At 48.0% G+C, this 27075-nt stretch overlaps 1 protein-coding gene across 1 annotated transcript in view; it reads left to right on the forward strand.

Moving 5' to 3' along the window:
- XYLT1 (xylosyltransferase 1) overlaps nucleotides 1–27075 on the forward strand; it is a 308202-nt gene that overhangs the window by 72470 nt on the left and 208657 nt on the right. Inside the window, exon 3 of the mRNA XM_077773196.1 lies at nucleotides 17531–17569. Coding sequence (XP_077629322.1) covers nucleotides 17531–17569 — 39 coding nt within the window. The remainder of the gene's footprint in view (nucleotides 1–17530; nucleotides 17570–27075) is intronic.

The raw sequence follows: 27075 nt of genomic DNA on the forward strand, positions 1-27075 counted from the left end.
GTTCATTCCCTGAACATGCGTCGAGTGTCTGCTGTGTGCCCTGCCTAGAGAGAGAAAAACCCTTAACCTTCGAGTATCCATTCTCCTCCAACTATGGAGAAAACAGCAAAGAAGACAAAGCACAATGCAAATACTCTGGGGAATCTCTGTTCTTTTGGAGCCTTGATGCTTCTGGCTCCGCAATGAGCACAGCTGGGTGCGATAGTCTCCAGGTTCTGTGTAGCTCTTAGCTTGCAGAGCTCAGCTGAGGTCAGGAATTCCTTTTGCTGGCTCAGCACCCCAGCAGCCCGATTGAGAGCTGTCTGTCTGTCTGGCCTGCACTTGTAGGTGAGATGGTCCCAGGGTGCATTGCAGTGCTCAAATGCTCAAAATCACATGGTTAAGCCAGAAATAGAAAGTAAGCCCTGTCTGGGTCTTGGGGGCTACTTGAGTATTCTGGTTATCTTGGGAACTGAGGGTTATAGAAAGGATGAACTCCTTGAATGAGATCACAGCTTTCCTGCCACAAAGACCTTGGGATGTGTGTTAGGGCGAGGCTTGGAGGAGGGGACAGTGTGTGTCAGGGCGAGGCTTGGAGGAGGGGACAATGCGCCAACCAAGTGGTTTTCACAGTCCTTCTCCAGGGCGGGTGGAAGCCTGGCTGTCCTCGCACGCAGCATTAAACCTTGGTCCCCACTCCTTATGTGCTGTGTGATGATCACAAGTGTCTTCACCCCTTGGAGCCTATGTTTTCCTTGTAATAATACCTGTGGTTGTTGTGGGTAGAGAGACCTTTCCTGGTTTGGGACATCCTGATCTTAGTACTGACACCCATGTCCTCCATTTCAGGCAAGCAGAATGGTGGTCACATCAGTTAGGTTGAAATACACTGAAACACAGAGCACACAGTAGGGGTCAGTAAATGGGAACTGACAGAACATAGAATATACAGTTTGAGTGTGTGTGTGTGTGTGTGTGTGTGTGGTGTGTTGGCGAGGGTGGCTTGCCGTTCATTGTTTTCAATCTACAAATGCCCATTGACATTTTCATGAGCCATAGAACCTCAGAGCTGCCAATGGATGTTAGTCTGAGATTGATTTTTTTTGTCATTCATTTTTCAGACAAGATACTTGATCAGACTTGAATATGCTATAACATATCATCTCTTGATTGTTTTCATTGTAGCAATAATGAGGATTGAATCATTTATAAGGCTTGGTAGGTAGTAGCAACCTGTTACCGTCCCTAAAATGGGAAGTGGAAACCACTTGAAGCCCTTCTTGAACATTTTCAGCGTGTGGTCTGCTGAGTTGGTTTTCAGAGGCATCTTTGGATCAGGTTGTGTGAGGCCATGTAACAGTGATCTAAGACGTGGGACCGAAGGCTGGCTTTTAGGGAAGAGTCCCGTCACTCCACGCATGAACCTCTTCTGCCATTCCCTGTGGCTCTTGGAATAAAATCCAAACTCCTCAGGATGCACAGGGACTGTCTGGCCCAGCCCTTGGGTCAGGTCTTCCTGTGTTGCCCTGTGCCCCTCACCCCTCAGCATTCTAGGATTGGGCTGCTTCCCTTTGTTCCTTAAAAATGATGTGTCCCTTCCTACATCCAAGTCTTAGCTCATGCTGTTCCTTCTGCCTAAAATGCTTCTGGGCCTTCCCTCTCTGATGAGTTGACCCTTGCCCTTTCTTTGACGCCCATTTTATTTTAAGTTGATTTATTTTGAGAGAGTGTGCATGAGTGAAGGAGGGGCAGAGAGAGGAGGAGAGAGAATCCCAAGAAGGCTCCATGCAGTCAGTGCAGAGCCTGACACAGGGTTTGATCCAATGAACCATGAGCTCATGACCTGAACCGAAATCTAGAGTCAGATACTTAGCCGACTGAGCCACCCAGGAGCCCCTAAAGCCCATTTTAGTTCTCACTTCCTGAAAGAATCTTCCTGACGCCCCCACCGTGGTTGAAGTTCCTGTTTTGTGTCCTCCCTGCACCTTCCTCTTAGCATTTCTTACAAATGTAACTGAATCGTTAATTTTGCCATCCTTCTTCCGTAGATGATGATTGAATCCATTCTTTGCTCGTCTGTCCCGCTTATTAAACCTTAGGTGTTTATTGAAGAGGTGACAGCTGTTGAATTCTCCAGGCTTTATGAGAGGCTATATTTCAGAGTGTTCAGGAGCAGGGGGTTGGGAGGATGAATTTGATCAAATTCTGGCTCCAGCACCTTGCAGCTGTGTGACTTTGGGCATCTCCGAGAACCTCTCTGAGCCCAGTTGCCTCATCGGTAAAATAGAGGTGAATCATAGTCTGTGCCTTACAGGGTAGTCAGTAGCTTAGGATAGTGCTTGGCAGGTAGCAGATGTTGGTGCTGGTGGTGGTTGTTGCCATTCATTCTGTTAGTGGCAGTAACCACCTTGACAGATGTACCCAGCCAGCTTAAGAAAACTTGGAAGGAGAGAAGGTTAATTTGCGTGGTACATAGCAACTTGAGTGATCATAGAGGAGTTGTTTAAAGCCTCAGTCTACTTATCTACTTCACATCCTCTATTCTACAGTGCCTGCTCACAGGATTGGTGTGAGAGTTGAAATAGACGGGGTTGTAGATGGCCAAGCCCAGGTTGAAGCACATAGCAGGTGCTTGAGGAAACTCCGTGGTCTAAGCACAGCAAGAAGCTGATCAGCAGCTAGGGATGGCTGAGCCATGCCTGGAGTTGAAGGAGTTGGGCTGTAAATCCAGGTTCCCACGATAGCCCTTCAGGGAGAGGTCTGCTTCTCTGTGATTTAAAACAAAACAAAACAAAACAAAATGGTCCAAGGTGCTGGTTTAATATGGCAGCTAATGAGATACCAGGACAAGTAATTGGAGAATGCATTGCTCACAGACACAACAAATACAGCTCTGATTATATATTAGCAGTTCTCCAATGGCTCATAATGTGGTGAGATTGTACGAGGTCAAGAACCTGTTAGAAAACAGATGTTGTTTAGGTGTGTTACAGCCTTCAGTGATGAGTCCTTATAGCCCACACTTTTTAAAAGAAATACTTATGATTATGAACCAGACCTTCTTTTAAGTGCTTTACACATGTGAATTCAGTCAGTCCTGAGCATAGGCTTGAGTGGCAGGTATTACTAATAGTCTTGTTTCACATGAGGAAACTGAGGCATCAACAGGTTAAGTAGCTTGTTCAAGGTCAAGTAGAGTAAGCCACCAAGCCAGCATTTGAGCACAAGTGCACTGACACAAGAGTCCATGTTTTCAACTACTGTTCTGCTGGAGTTACGGGGAAGATGATGAACGGAAATAGATAATTAAATGCAAAATACTCCATTTCCCCTTGAATGGGCCAAGCCAGCTGTCCTTGGTCCTGATATATACAGGTCTGTCCATTGATGGAACTTGTCTACTGGATTCTAGAATCGGCTCGGAGAGTTGGAGCCTTCCAATTAATGGAGGCTACAGAGCCTGTGACACTGTATCCACCTCCCCTGCAAACTCTCTCCCCACACTGATTTTCTTTTACTCAGTTAAAATGTGTAAGTGGTTCACCATACCTGCTGAAAAACAGGGTCTTAATTAGCCTTAATTTTTGAAGTCTACAGCTGTAAACTGTGTTGGAAAGATTGAAAAGATTAGTGCACTGGTAATAAGATAATTGTCCCTGAGAAACGCTGTGAGCATGTAAATACAGTTAGCGAGTGAGATCAGAGCAACTGTAATATTCCCCCCTTTTGGTGTTTAAAGATGCTCTTGCATGAATAATTATAACTAAATGCAAAGTGCAGAAATAAAATACTGCGTGCTTTCCTCTTACTCTTGCTTGCTTCTGTCACAGCTCAGAAAGAAGTCTGTGGAGTGGGATCTCCCCTGGAACGGGCTTCCCCTCCCACAGTGGCCATTGGAAATTAGTCCCAGGAGTGGGGTGACTTAGAGGGAATTCCCCAAAATGAGGGATGCCGGGCAAACAATCTACAAATCCCACAGTGTCTTTTTAGGACGGCTTCGGGCAGAAGAGACCATATTCATACATGTGAATGCTCACACATGTTGGCATGTGTGCACACGTATGCACAAACACACACGGACGCACAATCATATACAGAGCTGAAGAATAATGGTCCGGGCTACATACAACAGAAGCAGATGGAGGAAATGTCAACCCACCTTCTTAGACCTAGAAAAGCTGCCACCACTGAGGGGCCTGCCCTGTTTCTGTTTGTAGTCTTGGCTAAATCGGGAACTCGCGTGCATTTTACGATGCCCGTACATGTAAGATCTTCTGAGGAGGACCACAGCTTGCCAGATGGGCTATCCATCCCACACATAGGAATCTCTCGTCTTCATCTCCCGTGGTACCCAGTCTGTTGAGTTCATCTGCTTTCTGCTCCGTCTTTCTTTCCCAAGGCTAATCTTTGCAGCAGGAACTTGACCTCAGGAAAGTTCAGGAGAACCTCCCTCAATTCCTAATTTGGCCAGGTTTTGAGTATTCATCTTCTAAATCCCAACTCTGCCTGACCTGAGGTTCAGTTGATGCAGGCTCCATAAGCATTTACGGAGTGCGTCTATATTAATAGCCTCAGGGCTTTGGTCATGCATACGAACAAGGAAGATAGTCCCTGGTCTTGGGAAAGCAGGACAGGCTGTCAGAATAGTTGTCAGCTGGGAAGGGGACTCCACTGCTGACCCAGGGTTTTGGATGTGTGTTCATCTGTGCTGCTTAGGTCAGGTCATCCTTGGATTTTGTAGCCAAGTTGGCTTTAAAACCAGTCTACAGTCCATATTCTATATTTATCTCTAATCCCAGGGCCTCTGTGGAGAGTGTTGGGACTTTATAAATCAAGAGATCGCAGAGTCCAGGGCCCATAGCAGCCACCAGGCCACCTTCATAAGGGAAGTATGTCTGGGAGCTGGGTGGCCTGGAGGGCACATGCCCCTTCTAAAGGAGACCGCTGCTCCCCAGCTCCAGACCACTGGTACCTTATGGAGGTGATAGATTGGTGTTTCCAGGTCTTGCGATTTTCCAGGAAATGCCAGGACTTTGCATTTTTACCTGAGAACCACAAATATTAAGTGTTGGCATGGCCTTTAACATTTTTCTTTTGAAAACATCGCGCAAGATAAACAAAACCTGTCTGAACTAAATCCTGGCCCATAGGCCCCCAGTTGGCTGCTTGCTACCTGTGCAGTAAATCCCTGAAGATGAGGGGAGGCTCTCAACATGCCTGAAAAACAGGCTCTTGCTGGGTCATCTGCAGTAACTCTTCCCACATCCTGAATCTGGCCAACTCAGGACCACAGGCTTCACCTTGCCTCCGACTTCTCCAGTCCTTTCTCGTCCTGCCCCCTCCATGCAGATGTCTCAATGAAGTTCTCCCCTGAATAGATCCTACAGTTACGCCAAACATGTCACGCGTGTGAGTGACCCCCCGAGTGCTGGACCCCAGTGCAGAAAGCATAAAAATAAAAGGCGATCTTTGCAGACTTGGGGTCAGCCAAGCCGTGCTGAGCACTATGGTTGTCTCCTGGGTGCTGATGAGCAACTTGCTTGGGGGTCTCAGGCTCTTGCCTGACCTTGGCACAGGGTCTGGCAAACTTGGCTTTCTGGGTGTAGAATGGGTCGTTTGAGAAACAAAGCCATTGAGACTGAGTTGAGGAGAGTCCTCTATTCACTGATGAAAGGAGCTCATTGTACGAAATCCATGTGCCCCGCCGGACCCCTTCCTCTGGCCTCCTCCTCCTCCCTGTCCCCCAGCTGGGGCTTTGTCAGTGGGTCACAGGGTCCTGTATCCCAGGCTGTCCTTTCTTCCCATTTTCCTGTCTGGGCAGCTCTGGGGTTGCTCCGTACAGAAGGAGGGCCGGGGCTCGGAGCCCCTGCACACGTTCTCACCTCCTCGGGCCAATTCTGTTGTCATTGGTGATGAGAGCGCTTCCTTCCGGGACAGCTAGGAACAAACAGCCAGTTCAGAGGCAGCTGCATGCGGTGGCCACGCAGGAAGCCAGAAAACAGTGGTGCTAATAACCTCTTCCTGTTCTCTGCCCTGCACCGAAGCCTCCCCAACGCCCCCTCCCTGCCTGATCCCACCACCCCAGGGACAATCCAGGCTGTTGAGCTCTAGGTAGAGGCTTGTAAATGAATAAATCACAGTGTTGAACTTCCTTGTGGGTTAGTAGAGCTTTTCTCTTTCTTAGGTTGAGGCCTCCCAAACTTTTCTTTCCTGGGACTGGAGGTGAGGGTGGGGCCATGTGGAAGAAGTCATCCATTGGGTGAAATGGTACCTTCCTTTGGGAGGAGCAGTGAAGCATGGTGTTAAAGGGATTGGAGGGGCCGGCGGTTACTAACTCGGGCTCTCCCAGGTGGGTAGGGGAAGGGCCATGGCTAAGAGGAGGGTGTGTACCTACCTGAAGGAAGTAGCAACTGGGCTCCAGCTCACCCATACCCACCAGCATGCCCACTTGGCCAGATCCTCTGACGTTCTAAAAAAAAAAAAAAAAAAAAGCCATAAATCTGGATTTTGTGAAATCACCCAGTCTTTGGGGGTTGGCAGCTAGTGGGAAAAAAAATGTAAAAAGCACGGTGTATACCACATCTGAGCATTCTGGTTACTTTTTTTTCACTTCTATGAAGTTCAGAAGGTTCAGTGGGCTGGTCTCTGTGGCTCCTGGGCAAGTCTTGTAACCTTTCTGAGCCTCTGTTTTCTCCTCTGTAAGTTTGCAACAGGACTACAGTGTGTCCGTAGTCTGGAAACAGAAATGCGCATGGTCATCAAGGGCCTCTCACAATGGTAAGAGCGTAATATAAAACCACCTGTTTCCAGACTGGATGGCCATCCAGTGGTAGCCACCCCATGAAGATGGGACGAGGATTTATTGAAATACTATACATAAACTGCTAAATGTGTTGCTTCATGAGGACTTTCAAGATCGCTGTCCTAATGGCCACTGTCATTGATGCTGTCACTGTCATGCTCCCCATTCTTAGCATTAAGAAACCTAGGAGAAGGCCCACAGGCAGGAAGGAGACCCTGAACCTCTCCACCCTGAAACTGCCTGATTTTGACCTTGGCTCTAAATGTAGGAACCCTCTGCCTGCATGTCCCCTGCACCTTCTGGCCAGCCATCTCTCTTATAGCCCAGGAAGGAGGCTCCCCTGTTCCAAGGCACAGCCAGGAGCTGGGGGCGTCCCCTCTTCAAGCAATGTCCAGCTCTCCCCTCCATCACCTTGTGCCCAGAATCCTGGGATCAGGTTTCCCCCATGGCTTAAATCAGCAGGTCTGTGTGTGGCCTCTTGGAAACACTCCAGACTTAAAGCACTGTTGGATTGGTTTTCCCAGAGCTGGGATGTGCTATCCTTTGAACAAAAATTGTCCTGGTTAGAGGCTCTTGTGTGGGAGGCAAAGAAGAGAAAATGAAGAAAAAGCGGGAGGGACATGCATTTGATAGAAGCTGTGTGTGGCCCTTAGGACATTCACTTCCCATCCTGGATCTTCTGTTCCTGGCAGGAAAATGAAGGGTTTGATTCAGGTCAGGGGTAGAAATAAGTTTCATCTCCTAGGAAAATCAGAATCTGTTATAAATGTCTGCCCAGAGGGCTGCATTGAGACTTTGAGGCCAAGTAATTGCTTAGTAATAACCACCTTGAGTACCGTGTAAGGAGGTGCTGCTCACCTTTCCTCCACCTCTAAATCTCTTCCTGGCATTCAGTCTTGGATTCTGGGTCTCAAACCTAAACTGTTGGCCCATGGGACAGAAAGCCCGCCCAGCAGTCCCAGAAGCTATAGAGCAAAGTATCGTGTGTCTGGAACTCTGGACAGTGTCTGCAGACACTCGGTGGCATTGGGTCCAGTGGGCTGCCTGCCATCTTGGTGACCACAGCAAGTGGGTGCAAAATTGGTAGGTGCCGCGGCCTGTGCCTGGGGAACAGCTAATTATTGGGCTGAGCTTGAGATGCGGCTTGTACGCACACGGAGCTCAGGAGGCCAGCTTCAGAAGGACGTGGAGCCCCAGGGAGATCTACTGGCACCTCTGGCCTAGCAATGGTGGGTGGAGGCTTCATTTCTCAGGTTACTCTTGGCATGTGGCCCGTCGTGTTTCTGGTCTGTGCTGCGAAAAGCAGAACACACCAGAGTGATAGTAATTGTATTCCCAGGAGGAACTAGCATTTGTGGCTCGCCTGCTGCACACCAGGACTGAAGGTGGCTCTGCTATACCATCTCAGTCGGTCTTCACCATGTCCATCTGAGAAGGTTATCATTAGGATTATTGCTGTCGTGACACATCATTAGCCTGAAGACGTACACAAGGAGATGGGAAGGTCTCGTATCAGGAGCATATGATGCACTTCTCTGCTCCATGGGGCTTCTTGGTGTGAACTGCTTCTAGAACCATGAACTGTGGTTTAGTGACTGCAATTCACAATGGAGTTGTACCACCAGGAAGCAGTGTAACATCATGGTCCACAAGTGTAGCCTCAGGAATTGGGCTGCCCTGGTCTAAATCCTCACGCCACCACTTACTAACAAGTGAGCTTGAGCAAATTCCTTTCTCCTCTGAACCTTGATTGCATCATGTGTAAAATGGGGCTGTTAATACCTACATTGTTGTGAGGTTTTGATGCGATCGTTCTTAGAACCCAAATAAAAAGAAGACTTGGTTTCACTATGAGCCAATGTTAGCTGCTCTTGGGATCATTGTTGATACTAATCGGCCATGCGACCTTAGAGAATTGCATTAATAAAGGGAGGTGACTGATGCAGTGACCGGGGTGCCACCATCCAGCCAGAAGCTTTGCTGTCTTACAGTGATGCATGTCCAGTGGTATTAAATCTCTCATTTTTAATTATCTTATTTCATTATTTTTTAATGTTTGTTTTTGAGAGAGACAGAGTGGGGGAGGGTCAGGGGGAGAGAGGGAGACACAGAATCCAAAGCAGGCTCCAGGCTCCGAGCCATCAGCACAGAGCCCGATGCAGAGCTTGAACTCAAAAACCACAAGATCATGATGTGCGCCAAAGTCCGACGCTTACCCAACTGAACCACCCAGGCACCCCTAAATCTCTAATTTTTTTTAAAAGAGAAGTGAGAAGTCTGGGTTTGCGTGTGAAGTACCTGGCTTTAGAACCCGGGCAACAATTAGAAATATTTCATCAGTATTACAGGCCAGAAAACACCGCCTACCATGAATCATCCAGAAGCCACCAGTTGGCCACCCTATGACTGACACTTCCTACCTCAAGCCTCTAGTCGTTCAGGTAGGTGTATTCAAAACCTTGTAGTTCCAAGAATTCTACTTCTGTGTGCTTTACAAAGAATTACAAAACCTCTTAAGGCACACACACAGAACAAAGTGTTTTAGCCATTGATTTAGATTTTGGAGAACTATTATTCTCAGAGATCGTCATACCATCCTGGAGAAGCATTGAAATCCTTCCCGAGTTTCTGTGATTTCTTTTTTTAATGTTTATATATATTAGAGAGAGCGAGCGAGAGAGAGAGCTACAGTGGGGCAGAGAAAGAGGGAGACACAAAATCTGGGCTTTCAGCACAGAACCTGATGTGGGGATTGAACCCACCTACTGTGAGATCAGGACCTGAGCCGAAGTCAGATGCTTAACTGACCCAGCCACCTAAGTGCCCCATCCATGTGGTCTTTTGTATCTTCCGACGTGATTTCACCAATTCCAAGGGCCCGAACTTCATTTTGAGGTTCTGTGGCTCGGTTCAGGGGTATAGGCTACAAACTGGAAGGAAGGCCAAGTAGCCAAAAGATCTATAAATCTTTAAAACTTTGAAGACCACAGAGACCAATGACCGGGCGAGGAAATTCCACCCATTTCGAAGGGCCAAACTATCTACCACTGTCCCTCTAAAGCACCGCCAGTGTTCCTGACCTCTCTGTGAGGTTTCCGGTTTCTCATTCTGCCTTCAAGGTGAGCTTGCATTTTCCAGCAAGGTGAGTGCTGTGTGATTGTGGCCGGTGTCCACGTTCCCAGCGTAGACTTTTTCCGAGAACAAGGGGACTTCTGTGCTGCTAGAATCCCTCCCTCATCGACCAGTGTCGCCCGCCGTGCACGTGCCCAGCCTTCATCCCAGGAGCCACTGACACGGGAGATAAGCTCACTGTGAAATCCCAGAGGGACCGCTGGTAGAGAAAGCCCCATTGTGTGAGATCACCTTGACGGCTGTGACTGAATCCTCAGGATGAGTCCAAAGGAGCCACATATCCCTGAGGAGGGGAAGCTGGAAACAGAGCCTGATCATCAGGGTTTCTGGGGCAAGATAGAGACCATCACTGAAGAAGTGGAGAGAAAGGAAGGAGCAGAAAATACCTTGGACCCCACTGTGGACTGAATGGTTTGTCCGCCTAAATTCACCTGTTGAAATCCTGACCCCCCAGTGTGGTGGTCTGAGGAGGTAGGCGATTAGCTGCTGAGGGCAAAGCTCTCGAAAATGTGACGAGTGCCATGATAAAAAGACCCTGGAAAGCCCCCACAGCCATTCTTCTAGGTGAAGGTGCAGCAAGAAGAAAGAAAAGTCCATGAACTAGGAAGCACCTGCCAGACCCCAAATGTGCCAGCACCTTGATCTTGGACCTCCCCTCCTAGCCTCCAGAACTATGAGAAATAACTTTCTGTTACTTATAAGCCACCCAGTCTGTGGTATTCTTTTACAGCCACTTGAACAGACAGAGTACACCCCCATCATGGAAATTTCTAGGGAACGCAGCGGGTGAGCATCAGGGTTGCATGGATACATCAGAGCCTTGGTGGCTGGCTGGGGGTCAGAGGTGAGGGGTCCTATTCTTGGTCTCTCACTGACTATCTCTGTCACGTCGGTTGCTTCCAGCCGGGCATTACCCATGCTACAGGGCAGGGCTTCTCAAGCTTCGGTATACAGAAGGCTTCCTCAAGGCTGTTAAATAAAAATGCAGATTCTTTGGCTCCTTTCCCAGAGATCCCAATTCACTAAGTTGATGCTTCTGGATAACACAAGGAAATAGGTGAAGTTGCCAATTTCAGGCAACTTCAAAACCTAAGCATCAGTCCTGGCTCTGTCCCTTATCAGACCTGTGTTTCGGAGCAAATCGTCTTCCCTGAGCTTCAGTTAATCTTATCTGTAAAATGGGGAGCATTATCCCTCCCTTGGCAGAGTGGCAAGGATTTTATGTGCTTGGCAGAGAATCCACACAGAAAATGTGATCACTAAATTGGTCTGTTTTCACTACTGTCGAATGGGATTGGTTCAGCTTGGATCTACAATAACTGACCCTTGAGAGGAATCGAGGTTCATTTGTTTGGGTGTGGAGGGGTATGTCTTAGCCTTCAAAAGCCTGGAAGAAGACAAGAAAGAGACACTTTTTGAGCTTTTTAAATGTACGTTTTATTACTTGCTTGTTTACTTAGATGGAGAGAGAGTGACTGTGAGCTGGGGAGGGACAGTGAGAGAGGGAGGGAGAGAATCCCAAGCAGGTTCCCTACTGTCCGCACAGAGCTGATGCAGGGCTCTCTGCCACAAACTATGAGATCATGACCTGAGCTGAAATCAAAAGTCAGACGCTTCACTGACTGAGCCACCCAGGTGCCCCTATTTTTGAGCTTTGAGCCACGCACCACATGTTCAAAATGCCTGGTTTTATTAAACATTTATGCCCACCTATAATGCCTGTGGTATCCCACTGTCAAGATGAGGTGACTCTATACATATAGTGCAGGTTCCACCTCTTAAGCTAGCGTCCTTATTTATTTGTGTCCCTTTTAACTCAGAAAGCAGTCCTAGACTTCGCTTCTGTCCTCCCTTGCAGTAGCTCCATTGGAGAATACGGTCCCACCTATTTTCAGGGTGTGGTTGAGAAAACTTAAGCTCACAGACGCTAAGAAGTTGGCCTGAGGTCCCAGGTCTACTAAATGGTTGTTAATCTGCTGAATCGCCAAACCCCAGCACCTCAGTATATGAATATGTTTGGAGACTGGCCCTTTATAGAGTTGATGAAGTTAATACAGGACCTTAAGCTGGGCTCTAACCCAATCTGACTGGTGTCCTTATAGGAGGAGGAAGTTTTGGATACACAGGGAGGTCTCAGAGAGGCTCAGGCATGGAGGAGAGACCATGTGAAGACACAGAAGATGGCATTTGTAGGCCACAGAGAAAGGCCTCAGCAGATAGCAACTCTGTTGGCACCTTGATCTTTGACTGCTAGCCTCCAGAACAGTGAAAAAGTAACATTTCTGTCATATGGGATACTTAGGGCAGCCCAAGCAGACTAATTAGTGGTTACATGTGATCTCAACCTGGATCTGACCCTGAACCTACACTCTTGCACTGCATGATCCTTGTTTGCCTCCTACTAGTCTCCTTGTACTGGGGGTCCTTGGCTTGGCGTCCAAACTCCCCTTGCCCTTGGTGGTCTCCAGCAGGAAGGAATGCTGTTGGTGAGATTCTGTCCATTTTAATCTCTAGTCCCATAAAGAGCTCATGGCATTTCATGGGCATTTCGTTTGGTGACAGAGAGTAAAGCACAAACTCCTAATGGTGGAAGCTTCTATTTCTGTCACCAGAAGGAAGACAGTGCCACACCAGCCTTCTGAAGTGTTCTCCTGGGTGTGTCCATGCAGAGAAGGTACTGAAGGGCCTGTTGTCTGTCTGCTGACTTGATGGCCCCAATGGGGAAATCTGGCTCTGAAGACTTGAGTCACAGTGTAGTCGCATCCATACCAAAGCCATTGCTTAATATCCAAGAGCAAACACTATCTTAGGAGATCTTCAAAGCACAGGCAGAGAACATCCTTTCAAGTGGTAGAGGCTAAGGTCAAGGTTCAGCACCAAGCAGTGGAACCCAAAATGTTGGAGGCACGTATGGAATGATAATGAAATGGCTCCTCCTCTCTGTTTTCTTCATGAAAGCTTAATTGGTTGTTAAAATGAGGCTTTTGGTCTTGCTGAGCCCAGAAATCTCTGAGCCTGGCTTCCTGGCAAGCAAGACTCATGAGGTGAGAACAAGTTTCATTTCTCCAGGATCTGTAATCAGACTCCCGCCTATATAAACAGTTAGCTTTGGGAATAGAAGTGAGTACAGAGTCCCTTTAAACTCCTTTCTGCCTCCCTCCTGGTGCCCACCGTGTTAGCTACTGAGTTGGAACTTAGTAAATGTGTGTGGATGGATTTGGTGCCCTGCTGTGGCAAAATGGCTTGTGTTTTGTTTTTAGTCATGACACGTGTGCTAATTTCTCTCAACCATGTCCACTACCTTTTTTTTTTAAAAAAAGGATTCTAGTGGTGGTTAGAGTGCTACTATTAATTTGCTGTGTGCATTCTTCCTTTTAGTAGATGTCGGGTTGCAAGATTACTTGGTCTGATGTGGGATTGTGTTCTCCAGTAGAGCTAGTACGAAATAGCGGGGCACAGGTTTCTCAAGTGCAGGGCACTGGGGTCAAATCCAGACTTCAGCACTCTGTGTAACCTTGGACACATTGCTCAGTGTCTCTGTTCATCAGTTTGCCCATTTCTATAATGAGCATCATGGTAGTATCTACCTCCTAGGATGGTTACAAGGGGTCAAGGAAATGATAACGTGTCTAGAGAGTAAGCCCATGTTGGAACATGGTAAAAACTTCAGTTGTTAGTCATCAGTTAATTAATAGCATAGTAAGTTACTAGTTCTTAACAGTATTCGTGTCTGTTCCAAACCTTGGTCAACTAACAGACCCATGGGTTAAAGTTCAGAATAAACTGGAGGAATGAAAATGGTCATTATCTCTGTGCAAGAGGATTCTGAGAAATCCTTTTCATTAACATTGTAATGGTGTTTAAGTAGACTCAGAAGGGCCAGTACATTTGGCAAAGAGAGATGAAATCTAACTCCTATATAGTATAAGACCTTGGTGGTAGAGTATTTCCTTTGCTTGTCATAATGTACAGTTCCTGTGGAGTGTGGCACATAGTAGGTCCTAAATCATAGCCATGAATTGTAGTTCAGGTTCCTGGGGTATATTTGCATATTTAGAGTAGGTATCCTTTTGTTTCCAAGGCTGGACTGGTAGTACATTATGATTTCATTCTACTAAGGTCAGTCTTTAGAAAGTGTATCAGTTGCCACAATGATGGCTGTGTAACAAATCACCCTGAAACTCAATGGCTTGAAACAGCAAGTGTATATTCTGTATGTGTCTGAAGGTTGGCTGGTCAAGTCTGGAGTGGGCTTCAAGCTGCAGGTTGGGTGTGGGTCTGCTCCGTGTGTGTCTCTTCCTGCACCAGCAGGATACCTGAGGCATGTTCTCATGGCGATGCCAAAAGCACAAGAGATCCTGCTGAATCACGCAAGCATATTTCAACCTTCTGCTTAGGTCTTGTTTGCTAATCTCCCCTTGGACAAAGCAGATCAAATGGGCAAGCCCAAGGTCAAAGGATGGGGGAAAACACTCTGTAAAGAAACTCAAAGTCACATGACCAGAGGGTGTGGATATAGGGAGTGGTGAAGTGTGGAGGCCACTAAATCTGCCTGCCTAGTTCCCTATTTGACTTCCCCAATTTAGTCATTGCAATAGATGATATGAAAGGGCTTTCCTTGCTCTAGGCAGTTCCGTAGCCCCAGTACCTGCATTAAGATTCTAAAAGCACTCCACTGTAGCATCCGAGCATGTTGCAAATTCCCCTTTGGTCTCCAGGAGCCTTTCCCCTGACAGACAGAAATTTACTCTACTGTAAACCAAAGAGTCCCAGTTTAGACAGACAGGATGGATTAGGCAGACAGCATCATTGACCCGGTTCCACTTCGTTAGCCTTTCCAATTAAGGAGGATGTTGCTGAAAGGGAGACCTCACAGATATATAGCCATACCTGGAATCTTCTGGATGGAGCTTATGCAGGGAGAGGCTTAGATTTTGAGCATGCACAGAGGAAGGAGAGTGAAATGATGTCGGCAAGTGAATCCTAAGTGTTAATAACGTGGCCACTTGGGGGTAGTACTCTATCTTCTTCCCGGCCAGGTCCTTAACATGCTAAGTAGATACTGCTGGACCCCTGACCGTGTGCTAGGACGGTTTCTGATCTTGGAATAACCAATAAAGAGTTGGTGCTCTACTAGAATCTAGGGATCAACTTTGGGTTTTGCCAATACAGTTGACAAGTGGACCGAGTTTTCTGTGGTTTCCCAAGGACGATCTTTTCAAGTTGTTCAGAAAGTTGTTCATAGGAGTTCAGGATGGCATTCTCCCCTCTCCACCCCTTCAAGATTCTGAGCAGTGAAGCATAAGCCCCAAACAATAGCCAAATGGGCTGTGAAGTACAACTTAATTAATCTGGGCGTGCACCCAACACCCCAGGGCCATTCTTCACTGGGGCCTGGCTTGGAAAATGAGGCTAATGTGTGAGTCTGAGAGGTGGCTTCTTATCTTCTAGCCAAACCTAGATGGCAGAATCTGAATTTGGGGAGAGAGACACACACAGGCTGACTCAGAGCTGAAGAGTACTGTGGCATGCCTTCACAGCGCAGCGCACCTGACACCTGAGTCTCACCCTGTCTGAGACCAGGAGGACAGCCTTGGCTCCCGAAGACAAGGTGGGCCCTGTCCAGTGTGCTTGATACCCAGGAACAGGGTTCATGGCTCCCATGTGTGAGGATGACAAGCCTCATCCAAGGGGGCTCCGTGAAGAAGAGCTCCGACATGGAGGCCTCGGACTTGAAAGTGGCTCAGCGAAGGTCCTCACCCATATAGCGGCCCCTTCCTCACCCTGGGGAAGGAGTTCGTAAGGGTTGGCAGAGAGAGGCCGTAAAATACTGTCTTGAAGACTTATCCAACGCCAAGGCTGCAGTGTCCAGAGAGGGGGAGGAGTATTCCCCTCAGCATCTTCCTGAGTCTGAGGAATATTCCAGGCCTGGGTAGAACGTAGACATGGGAGTGAGCTGTTCTCCTGGTGGTAAGTTTGGAGCTGTACATTTGAAGAATTGCTGGGAGTGGGATTCAGAGCCAGAATCGGAGGGAGGGGGGCAGGTAGAGGAAAGGAACCCCTCATCTTGAAGGAAAACAACCTCAGAACTATCCAGAGCTGAGGGTAACTTCGGCATCATTATAAACATACCACAGAAGAATCCTCAAGAAAGCGAGTGACCGTTTACCTAGGGTAGGGGTTTAAAATGTTAACAAAATTTTATGTGTACACTACGGTGTTGTTAACCACAACCACAGTGTTCTAACAGCTGAACGCCAGAGCATAGACCCCCCCCCCCCACATGACTGAAACTTGATACCTGTTGAGTAGCGATGACTGCCCATTCCCTTGCCCCCAGCTCCCGCCATCCACCCTTCCACTCTCTGTTCCCGTGAATTTGACTGTTGGAGATGCTTCATAGGAGTGGAATCATGACATTTTCCTGCCCATGTTTATTGAAGCTGTAAAACAGCCAAGATAGGGGAACAACGTCAATGTCTTTTGATGGGTGAAAGGATCAAGATAATTGCATACAGTGAAATGTTACTCAGCCTTAATAAAGAAGGGAATCCTCCCATACGTGACAACGGGGATGAACCTTGAGGACATGACACTGAGATAAGTCAGACCGCAGAAGGATGAATAGAGTCTGATTCCTACACTTCCTTCTTATTCACCATCGAATAGGCCATGGGGTTCTCACTCGCATGGCTTCCTAGAAGCCTGTTTTGCAGAATCTGCTTGCCTAAAAGCAAAGCTTCCAAACTGACTTTGCTCCCTAGGGCCCTAAAGTCATGCCCATTCTCTATAAGAGGCAGCTTGAGGTTGCTTTCCCAGAATCCTGAATCCAAGGTGGTGAAGTTCAGAGCTGACACAGTGCAGACAAAAATAGCCTTTATGTGCCCAGTTTCCTGTTTTCCTTGGAAACCACTTGCTGAAAAACACCACCTCCTCCTCACCAGTTCCTCCCTCCTCTCTACCCACCCTGCCCCCCACCTAAAGAGTTCATGTTTAATGACCCGCGACATTACCACCAAGCATTTCCAGTCAATTGGCTTTTGTAGGGAGTGAATGAATAGGACTTTTCTCTGGCCTTCTCTATCCTGAAAAGGCTCTTCCCCAGCCCATTGGAATGTGCTGTGAAAACGAGGAATTAAGCTCTTCTTTTTCTGTCTTTTCTTTCCCTCATTTTTTCTAAGACCAGGCATAAATTGGTGGCCTTTCCCCTAATCGAGACTCTATATTCTTTCAGGTGCACCTCACATCGTCTTGCGGGATCCATCCTCTCTTTCATATTAGAGGATTTGAACACACTTTGAGATAATTGGCGAGCATGCTTTCTTTCACATTTCCTTACGCCTGATCATTTTGTGTGATCTCCATGCTGGTGTCCCTTAATCTCTTACTGAAAACCTTGAGCCTCCTTAATCATCTGGGTGTAGGAGGATGTTGGGGGCAGACTGGGGATTGGGTCAAGCTCTTCTACTATGTCCTGGAATGAGGGAGACCATTGGGCAGCCCTCACTGTGGGCTTGTCACACACTGAAGAGCTTTAGCTTTGTTTGAAAACGGTAATGGAGTTGTAGGCTAAGTTCCCCCCATCGCTTACATGTGTTTTCTTCTCTCTCCCTGCAGGACCCTCATCCAAGCCCACCGATCACCCTGGAGAGCCAGGTCAGTACCTTCCCGTGGTCTTCCTCCCTTACCCTGCACCAGCTCTCTAGGGGGCTTGGTGAACCCTCTTGGCTCAGAAAGGGTGGACAGGTACATCAGACCGCCAGCCTGCCCATTGAGGTGTGTGCCAGCATGCACGTGGGGGGTGCACAAACCAGCTGATTGTGTGTGCACTTGCGTGTGAACTCAGGTATTTGCGTTCCCATCTTCTGGCCCTGAAAAGTGACTGAGCCTCTCAGCCTCCCTCTTCCCATCTGGAATATTCCCACAATGGCAGTGCCTACCTTGCAGCATTGTGGTGGGCACAGCAGAAAATGGTGTGTGTGAAGTCATCAGTATGTCCTAAGTGCTGGTGAGGTAGCTTTTGAAAACAATAGACTGTTGCTTTTCTGGCTGGGCTTGAAGGGGAGGGATCTTTGGATTGATCATTTCCTGGGCTCTGAGGGTTGGTCACACAGTAGAGAGAGGAGGCAGGATGGACCCCATCCAGAGCCCTGTCTGTCCAGTGTCTGAGACAGGCAAGCCTGTTGGAACATGACAAGTCGGTAGAGCAGCGCTGTGGCTCTTTCTGGAATTGTCTGGCAAGGGCCACCTGCGTGTCTCCCCTTCAGCCTCCCCCACGGGCTCCTCTTCTCTCACCGTCTCTGCCTCAGTCTCCCCAAGGGGAATGAACAAGCCCTGTACCCCCGCTTCTCCTTCCCTGATCAGGAAGGCCACACTCGGTGGGAAAATGGAGTCCTCTGCCTTCTCCTCTTCCCTGCACATACATTCAGTTATGTCGGCTTCAGGGATGACCGAGCAACAGAGCAGGCAGGAAAGAGCAGTCGGTGTGACTTTGAGGAGTATAAGGACTCCGTTGCCTCCCCGTGTTGGGCCATCCCCTGGTTTCTCCCAGACCTCTGCCCTTGACCTGTCACCTTAGTCGTGTTTGCCACATGTGAGTCACACCTGTTCTAAGTCACCTAAAAGTACATTGGCCTTAAATCAACTTACTTCACTTTGAGAAGGGACCTACCCTAAGCTAATGGTTCCCAGTCAAGGCTGTCTTTGACCTCCAGAGGACATGTGACAATGTCTGAAGACCTTTTTAGGTACCTCACCTTGGGCGTGGGGAGGTGACTTCACCAGGGTCGCAGGCGGGGAGGTAGGCACCAGGGATGCTGCTAAACTTCGGGCAGTGCACAGGCCACACCCTCCTCCATGACCAGCCCCCACGCAGAGAACAACCTAGTCTAAAAATATCAGTAATGCCAATGATGAGAAACGCTCTCGCACAGGATAATAGTGGTGAAATCACAAGCATGAAATCGCATGTTGGTTAGATTTTTGTTTTTTGCCAAACATTAAGAATTAATAAGAATTAAACTATTATTCAGTAAATATTATTTAAATATTAAACTATTAAATATAAAATAAAAAACATAATAGAACTTAAAATATTAAACTGTTAAACTATTAAAGTAAATATTAAGCTATTAGTTAATTATGATTAAATATTAAACTATTAAATATAAATATAAAACTATACAAAAGTAGAAAATTTAAAATATTAAAATACAATTGAAAGGTTCCTTTTTAGTGCCCTCCACAATCATCTATGAACACTCACGACATTTGCATGTAAGCTGTGCTTGGGAAAACACGGCTCTCCCCAGTCTACTCCGTGGATTACCAGAGAACTTCCAGGGTATGGTTTCATTTTTTATTATTTTTAAATTATTTTTTAATTGCTATTTTTGAGAGTTGGAGCACAAGTTGGGGAGGGACACAGAGAGGCTGTGAAGCAGGCTTGAGGCTCTGAGCTGTCAGCACAAAGCCCAATATGGGGCTTGAACCCACAAACCGGGAGATAATGACCTGAGCCAAAGTTGGATGCTTAACCAAGTGAGCCACCCAGGCCTCCTGGGGTGTGATTTTAAATGATGGCCCTTCTCTTTATCAGTCCTTCCTCAGAGGAAAACTTAGTAGACTCAGGAGAGCCCCTGGGCAGATGGTCTGTGTCCAGAACTACAAAAGGCAAATCTTAAACCCCACGGTGGAGTGGGTGCACCCCAGGTAGTTATCTCTGTGGTCTTCTTGTACTTTTCACTGTGGAATCCATCCATTCAGCCCTTCAGAACCTTCATGGGAAAGAACTGCGACGTGCCGATGGCTATTGTGAGGGTGACAGCTTGCCCCTACACAGTGACCTCTCTTAGACCTGAACCCCCATGCCCGGCCTGCCACAGCACAAGACAGGCTTTCTGTGTTGATGCCATGCTATCAGGGAGATGACCCCCCTTGTCTCCAGCACCACTCCATCAGCCTCATCTGGCTCTTGTCTCTGGGAAGCAGTAGGATGTTGTCGTCCCTGAGTTCTAGCTGCCTGTGTTAAAGAGACTTGGGAACCCAACCAAAGCACTGATGTTTTTCCGTAACTGTTGGCACAAGCCCATGGCCAGATCTTCCACTGTGCTGGGCCCCAGTCCATCCTGGGACTCACAATGGGATCCTGTGCAGCTGCCTGCAGGCAGGTCAGACAAGAGGGGCGTGGATGGGTTTCCTGGCAGAGAGTGGCGCCCCAGATATTACCCATATGGCAGGAGCGAGACAGCAGATGTGGCTGAGCTTGGAGAAACCATCCATGCAGAGGTAAGTGACAGATGTCGGAAGTCTGGCTCGGTTCCTGCTCCGTTCCCTCAGCCCCCTTTGCTCCTGAGACGGGCATTCCCTGCTCCTACCTAGAGCACAGGCATCACGGGTAGGGCCTGCCTCTGAGTCCCCATGAGCCGTGTCTGTACATCACCCATCTGTGGCTCCACTCGCCCAGCGCCCAACTTGTGTAGAGTGTAGGGCCGCTTCCCTCCATGCGTTCACTGGGTCCCACCAGGACTTGGTGAGTCTGCCCTCATGCACCTGTTGCGAGGTTGGGGGGATAGATAGATGGGCTGCTGAGGGCTCCCCTAACGGTCTTTGCCTGCAGCAGCACGGAGCTCTGCATCCGTTGGCATTAGCTGGACTCGCTCTGCTTAGTGGCCAGATTGATAGAATGAGGAAGCCCAGCACGGTTTAAATCTGTGGTGTCAGCTTTCCCTCAGCAGGCTGCCCCTGAGGTGCACCAAGGGAGTCCTGACTTGCAGTGGAGAATGCCTGCCTAGTCTCCAGATGGTGGTTACCAGGAAACAGAGGATGTAGTAATGAGAAAGCCAGTGTGAAAGGAGTGTGAATTCGGTTCGTGGCATTATCGTGATCCCTGCTCACACTGACATTGACCATTTGCCAAGAACTGGCTGCTCCCATCGAATCCTCATGTGGAACCATTATGTAGGTGTTCTCGTGATACCCGTTGTCCAAATGAAGAACCTAAGGGTCAGAGAGGTTAAGTAATTTGCTCAAGGTTATGCCGGAAGCACATAGCATCGGTGACTGTCAAACTCGGGGTCATAAGATCTCAAAATCTATCTTCTCAACTTCTATCGTATTTTTCCAGGAAAAAAAAAAAAGTTGCCTGACTGGTAGATTTGAAATAGCTCAGACAGAGCTGGAGGGAACAGGCTTGATGTATACAACCCAAGGTCTAGATAGAATACTTTGCACAAGGATCCCCAGATGTACTTAGATAAATAGGTAGAGAGAGATGGATGATAGGTGAGTAGATGCATAGATAAATAGATACAATGCTTTGCACAGTGAGTAACTCTCTGACAGATAGATTGCCACAAGGCTTGGGGAGAAAATGGTTTGAACAATGGAGCCAAGAGAAAATTTATCTTAAAACAAAAATGTAACCTCTCCCTGCACATCAGTAGTGTTTTGGTAAATTTAAATGCTCATTATTTGATTCTCTCTTTCTCATTGATCCTCAAGATGGTTTATCATTTCTGAACCCACTCCAATTTGGCATGGCTCTTGTCATTTGATTTTAGCTTCTTTGCCTGCCTTATCCCCTCCACCATCACTGCCCCCCCCCACCCCCGAACAGCTTCACTGTCAATTAGTTAATGGCCTCTCCTCAAATACTGAGATACCCTGGGAGCTGTAATAAAGGAACTCATAGTTAGAGCAAAGATTTGTCAATCTGGCTATTTGTGAAGTTGGCTGTACTTACAAGGGAAACAAACCTTCGTTTACATTGAGATTTCTCACAGGACCCGAAGATCAAGAGCATCAGGAGGAAAATTCCTGATTGCTCAGTGTTCAGCAAGCAACCAGGTACTTGAATGTCTTTGATCCACTAACTGGGAGTGTAAGAGGAGGGAGTTGACTGTATTCATTTTATTTAAAGATGATGCCAGGGCCATGAAGATTGTGAGCAGAGCTCCAGCAGAAAATGAGAAGTGGGTGGTAGGAAACTGGTACTGTAGGAATTACACCTATGCAAATTCATTCATCCATTGGCTGACTCAAATAAATAGTTCTGGGGCCAGGAGGAGGCCAGCCCTTGTGCTAGATGCTAAAGATACAGCAGTGAACGAGACAGAAAGTTCCCTGCCCATAGAGCACCTGCTCTGGTTGGGGGAGTCAGCCAGTGAACTTCTGACTAAATCCCATAACTTCAGGTAGTAATAAGTGAACAGAAATACAAGCAGGTGTGTAAGCAGGAGGGGCTGGGCGCTGCAGAGAAACTTCTCCACGCAGGGTTCTCTCTGGAGGGGCCGTTTCAAGCTCAGGAACAGATTTTAGCTGAGCACTTACAGTGGAGAAAGAGTTAGAAGGCAAAGAGACCATAGTGATAGCGTTCTGAACATTTTGCATATTCTATCTGGGCTCCTATAAAAATAATGCCACTTTTCCTTAGAATCAATTAAAGTTGTTAGCTTCTTCGAGCTCCTTCAATGCCTTTGTGTCATTAGAACGTCGAGATGAATAAGGAATTACCTTATCAGGCAAGGGTGAAGGGAAAGGACTGGTAAGGGGGGTGGAGGGAGAAAAGGTGGTCACATTTGGAGCTTCCCCGTCAAGCTGATGGCCAGTGCCTCCTGCCAGGGTCAAAGGAACTTATTAGCTCCTAACATGCTATGCAGATAATGGGGACCCAGGTGAGAAATCTGGCTAAGAGTTACCAGTAGCTAATGAGCTGGCTCATGTTCTGCTGAGCTAAAGCCTCAGAGAAACCAGTGGTTCACAACTGGGTATGAATTTACCCCCCAACCCCTCCCAGGGGACATTTGGATCTTGAGACATTTTTGTTAGGACTTGGGGGCAGGGCATTGCTACTGGCATCCAGTGAGTAGAGGTCGGCAGAGGTGCTAAATACCCGAGAAAGAATGATCCGCCCCCAAATGTCAGTAGTGTCAAGGGTGAGATACCCTGATACAACCCTGTTTGCTCTGTGGACCCTTTATTTTTACAAAGACGACCCCAGCTATGGAGTCGTGACCATGCAGAAAGGTGTCATTTGTTCCTTCCTTGGTGTTGCCTCGTTTCTGTTCAAACGTCACCCCCTCTGGTTAATATCAGACTTGTCCCACCTCCAGCCCTGACATAGTCGTCACCCAGTGTCTCTGGGTCTGTGCTGACAGTGGCTGCACACAGAGCAATGACTCACGGTGCGTGTGAGTGTGTGCACGGCGTAGGGAAGAGGGAAAACACCTTTCAGAGATGGTTTCCTGAGATATGTGGCCCAACAGCGCAGAGAGTGTGCAGTGTTTAAAAAAAAAACATTAAAATGCAGCTACTTGGCTTGGGTTCAGAGAGGGACTGGCCAAGGCTTCTGGCCCGACGGAGCTGCGTTTGCAAAGAACTCGATTTGGAGGCCTAGTTCCTTTTTCCGAGGCAGACTGCAGCCTCCTCCGTGCAAACTTCTCTCTGCTGAAGCTCTTTCCCCGACTCCCAGGATTAAAGCAATTGCTGTCTCCTCGCCTCTCTTCCAGCTCTGGGCCTCGATTAACCTTTTCCTCCGTGGAGAGCGGTTTTTGGAGCAATCAGGGAGCTTTTGAATGGCTCTTACCTGAGTCTCCAGCCCATTAATTCTTACGGTGCCCAGCATCTGTTGAGAGGACAGTGAGACCAAATTGCTTCTCAGCCCATCTGCTTTCTTCCCTCCAGCTTCCTTGGGGGAACGGAACCTCTCTGGAGCAGGCAAGGCTGGTTTGGGGACGGGCCAAGTCTCTCCTCTGTGATCTTTGCCTCTGGCCCTGGTGTGCTGGGTCTTGAATCAGCCCTGGTGGGGGTTAGACCAGGGAGATGACCAGCTGGGCCACTGCCTGGGCAGAGACAGGCGGGGAGGCTGGACTCCGGCAACGGAAAACTTCTCAGGGAGGATTTGCAGTCCTATCACCCCGGGCGCCTTACTGGTCTGTGTGACTCAGGGCGAACAATGTGACGCAACGCCCCACAAATAGCCAGCAAGTTCCCCAAAGCACAGCCACATGCACTGTTTTGAAAAATAGACCATGTTGAGATCACTATTCCTCCCTTCTTGGGGGGAGCTGACTTTGCCCAAAATGTTGAAGGTTTGAGTTTGGCCCTTGACTGAGAACACTTCAAAACCATTACTCTTGTCCACAATGACTGACATACCCTGAGTGTGTGTGTGTGTGTGTGTGTGTGTGTGTGTGTGTGTTTAAGATTTTTATTTACTTTTAAGTAATCTCTACACTCAAAGTTGGGCTCAAACTCACGAACCCGAGATCGAGAGTGACATGCTCTTCCAGCTGAGCCAGCCAGGTGCCCCTTGAATACATGCTTACTATGAGCTGGGAACTGGACATTGTACATGGATTTGTAAATTTACCATTGTTAGCTAACCTTCATTAAGCACTTCAAGTCTGTTCTGGGCATGTTTCTAAGTAAGCTTGTGGTATAGCTCACCCACACAGATTTCACCACTATCCCCGATGGGAGGTATTAACATCATCTCCGTTTCACAGACAGAGGCATAGAGAGGTTAAGATGCTTGTCCGGTAGCTAACAGGTGGGGCGGCTATGATTTGAACCTGGCCGTCTGGCTTTCATTTGTCAGGTAATGCAACCCCATGAGACAGGTATTAATCTTAGCTCATATTACAGATGAGCTGATGGGAAGGCCCGGGAGACCAAGTTTCCTTTTATTTTTTATTTTTTAAGTGTCTCTCTTTGAGAGTGAGCAAGTGTGCACATGTAAGCTGGGGAGGGGCAGAGAGAGAGAGAGAGAGAGAGAGAAGGAGAGAAAATCCCAAGCAGGCTTCAGGCTGCCAGGACAGAGCACAGGGCTCCATCCCACGAAACACAATATCATGACCTGAGCCAAAATCAAGAGTCAAACGCTCAACTGACTGAGCCACCCAGTTGTCCCCAAGTTTTCTTGTAAAAGTAATAGAGTTAGTAAGTGGTAGAGGCTGAATTAGAAACATTGTCTCCTTTACTGTTTGGTTTCTAAGATAGAGATGAAATATACAGATTAGATCTAGAGATAAGAGAGAGGTATGCAGTTATAAACATGGTTGTAGATCTCTAAGTTGATTATACATAATATGTTTGTAAGGTACAATACATACGTTGTAATGTATATCACAAATCAGATGCAGTGTATATATTTATAGAAAATAATTCTATAAAGCTAATCTATATATCTAATTTATAACATTTCCAATGTATATAGGATATTGCATATAAGTGTGATGTATACAATATAATGTATTATATAGATATAAAGATTAGATACACATCTATAGCCCAGATGCTGCTATAGCTGCAGACAGAGATGCAGTTATTAGCAGACTCACATAGAGCTGGAGACGGAGAACACTCACTGGGCAGTCCCCGGCAGATGGGTGGGGAGGCCCTTGTCTGTATGGAGTACAGTGCAGGTGAGGAACTGAAGCTCAGGCTGTGGGAGGCCTCGCCCTGCAGAGGGGAAGCAAAGCGGCCCCGCACTGGGGAGTGGACACTCACATTTCCCTTCCAGCAGACACATCTTCTTACAGACACTCCTCACCCCACCTTCAAGCATGGAGGCAGTAGCCCGCTGAGCAACAAGGCAGTGTTGCCAGATATGCATGGAATTAACAAGCGGAAGCCTGAGGAGGCAGTGCTGATGTTGGGTGTAAATATCAAACATAACCACGTGTTTGATAGTCTGTCTTCTCCACAGGGGCCTTTGGGCAGGGCTGTGCAAACCAGAGAGCTTGAAAAGAGAAGAGTCCAGTGCTAGAATGTTCGGGTTGGATTTTGAGGTTCTTGTTAGTGAGCTAATTCAGTCAGGAAAATCACTTTCCACCTGAAACAGCAGCGTGACGAGGCCCAGGTGTTTGGGGGACATAAAAATCAGTGTATGGGGCCCAGACTTGTAGAATTTAACGGAAAAGGGCCTCTGATGTTCCTTGCTACACATCATTAGCATGTTTCCTCTGTATGTAGGACTGGGCTAAGTGCCTCTTAGATGTGATCTCCTCTCATCCTGACAGCGTGCGTGGGGAGGGGACTCTCAGTCCCTTCCTGGGCAGGGGCAGACCCAGAGGTATCAAGAAGTTAAGTACTTGGTCCAAGAGCATCGCGCTCCTGAGGTACTGAGGTGACCGCGTCAGGGTCGTTCTCACCCCTGACCCCTGCATATCCTTTCTCTACCCTTCTCTTCCTGTTTCTGGGCCCTCAAAGCCTTGACCTTGATGGATTTCATCAGTGTGACTTCTCATTGCTTCCACTAGAGGGAGACACCGGTGGATAATGGGAAGGTGGGACGACAGCGGGTTGGGGGTCATTTTCTGTGTGTCCCCTGAGTGAGGGCACAGCTCCCAGAGGGCTGCTCTGTGCAGCTATGTTGTTCAGGATCTGATGACCCCACTCCCCAGGGTGGTGCCAGCCCCCCTCCGTGCCGTACCCTGCTTTGTTGACCTTAGAAGCATCTTGTTATGGGGTGTGTGAGCAGCTCAGTGGGTTGAGCATCCAGCTCTTGATTTTGGCCCGGGCCTGAGCCCAGGGTCATGAGATTGAGCCCTGTGTGAGGCTCCGTGCTGAGCGTGGAGCCTGCTTAAGATTCTCTGTCTTTGTCTGCCCCCTCCCTCACTTATGTGCATGTGTGCACATATTCTCTCTGAATTAAAAAAAAAAAGTCTCATTATTCCTTAGGGGAGTAGCATCTGTTAGCCCTGCCTTGGACATGAAGCTTTCCCAGCGCTTTGCTAACACAGCTATGCCGGGATGAGCCATCCTTTCATGTCTGGTTTTCCTAAAGTAGGGGTGGGGATCTATCTTCAGGCCAAAGAAAGGCCCCATGATGGATACAAGGGACTGGGGAAGCAGTTGACGCGGAATGCCCAGTTGTGAGTTCGTGAGTATTTTTCTGGGCAGAGGATCGTGGCTGTCTTTCTGTTTAGGACGACTCCCCCGACACTGAGACATGACATTCTCAACACCACTGTGCTGGTAAACAGAACACCCACGTCTGTGAGAAGAGCTGCCCCAGGCAAGGGACACTGCGCTCTGGGTCTCAGCACTCACTCACATGCACACCCCTTCTGTGTTGGCTCCAGGGCCTGGGTACTAGGAAGTGACGAGGGTAACCGCATGGTGGGGGGGGGGAGGGGCGGGGAGGGGGGGGCAAGCCC

The sequence above is a fragment of the Crocuta crocuta genome, unplaced genomic scaffold (genome assembly GCF_008692635.1).
Source record: "Crocuta crocuta isolate KB4526 unplaced genomic scaffold, BGI_CrCroc_1.0 scaffold16, whole genome shotgun sequence".
Lineage (NCBI taxonomy): Eukaryota > Metazoa > Chordata > Mammalia > Carnivora > Hyaenidae > Crocuta > Crocuta crocuta.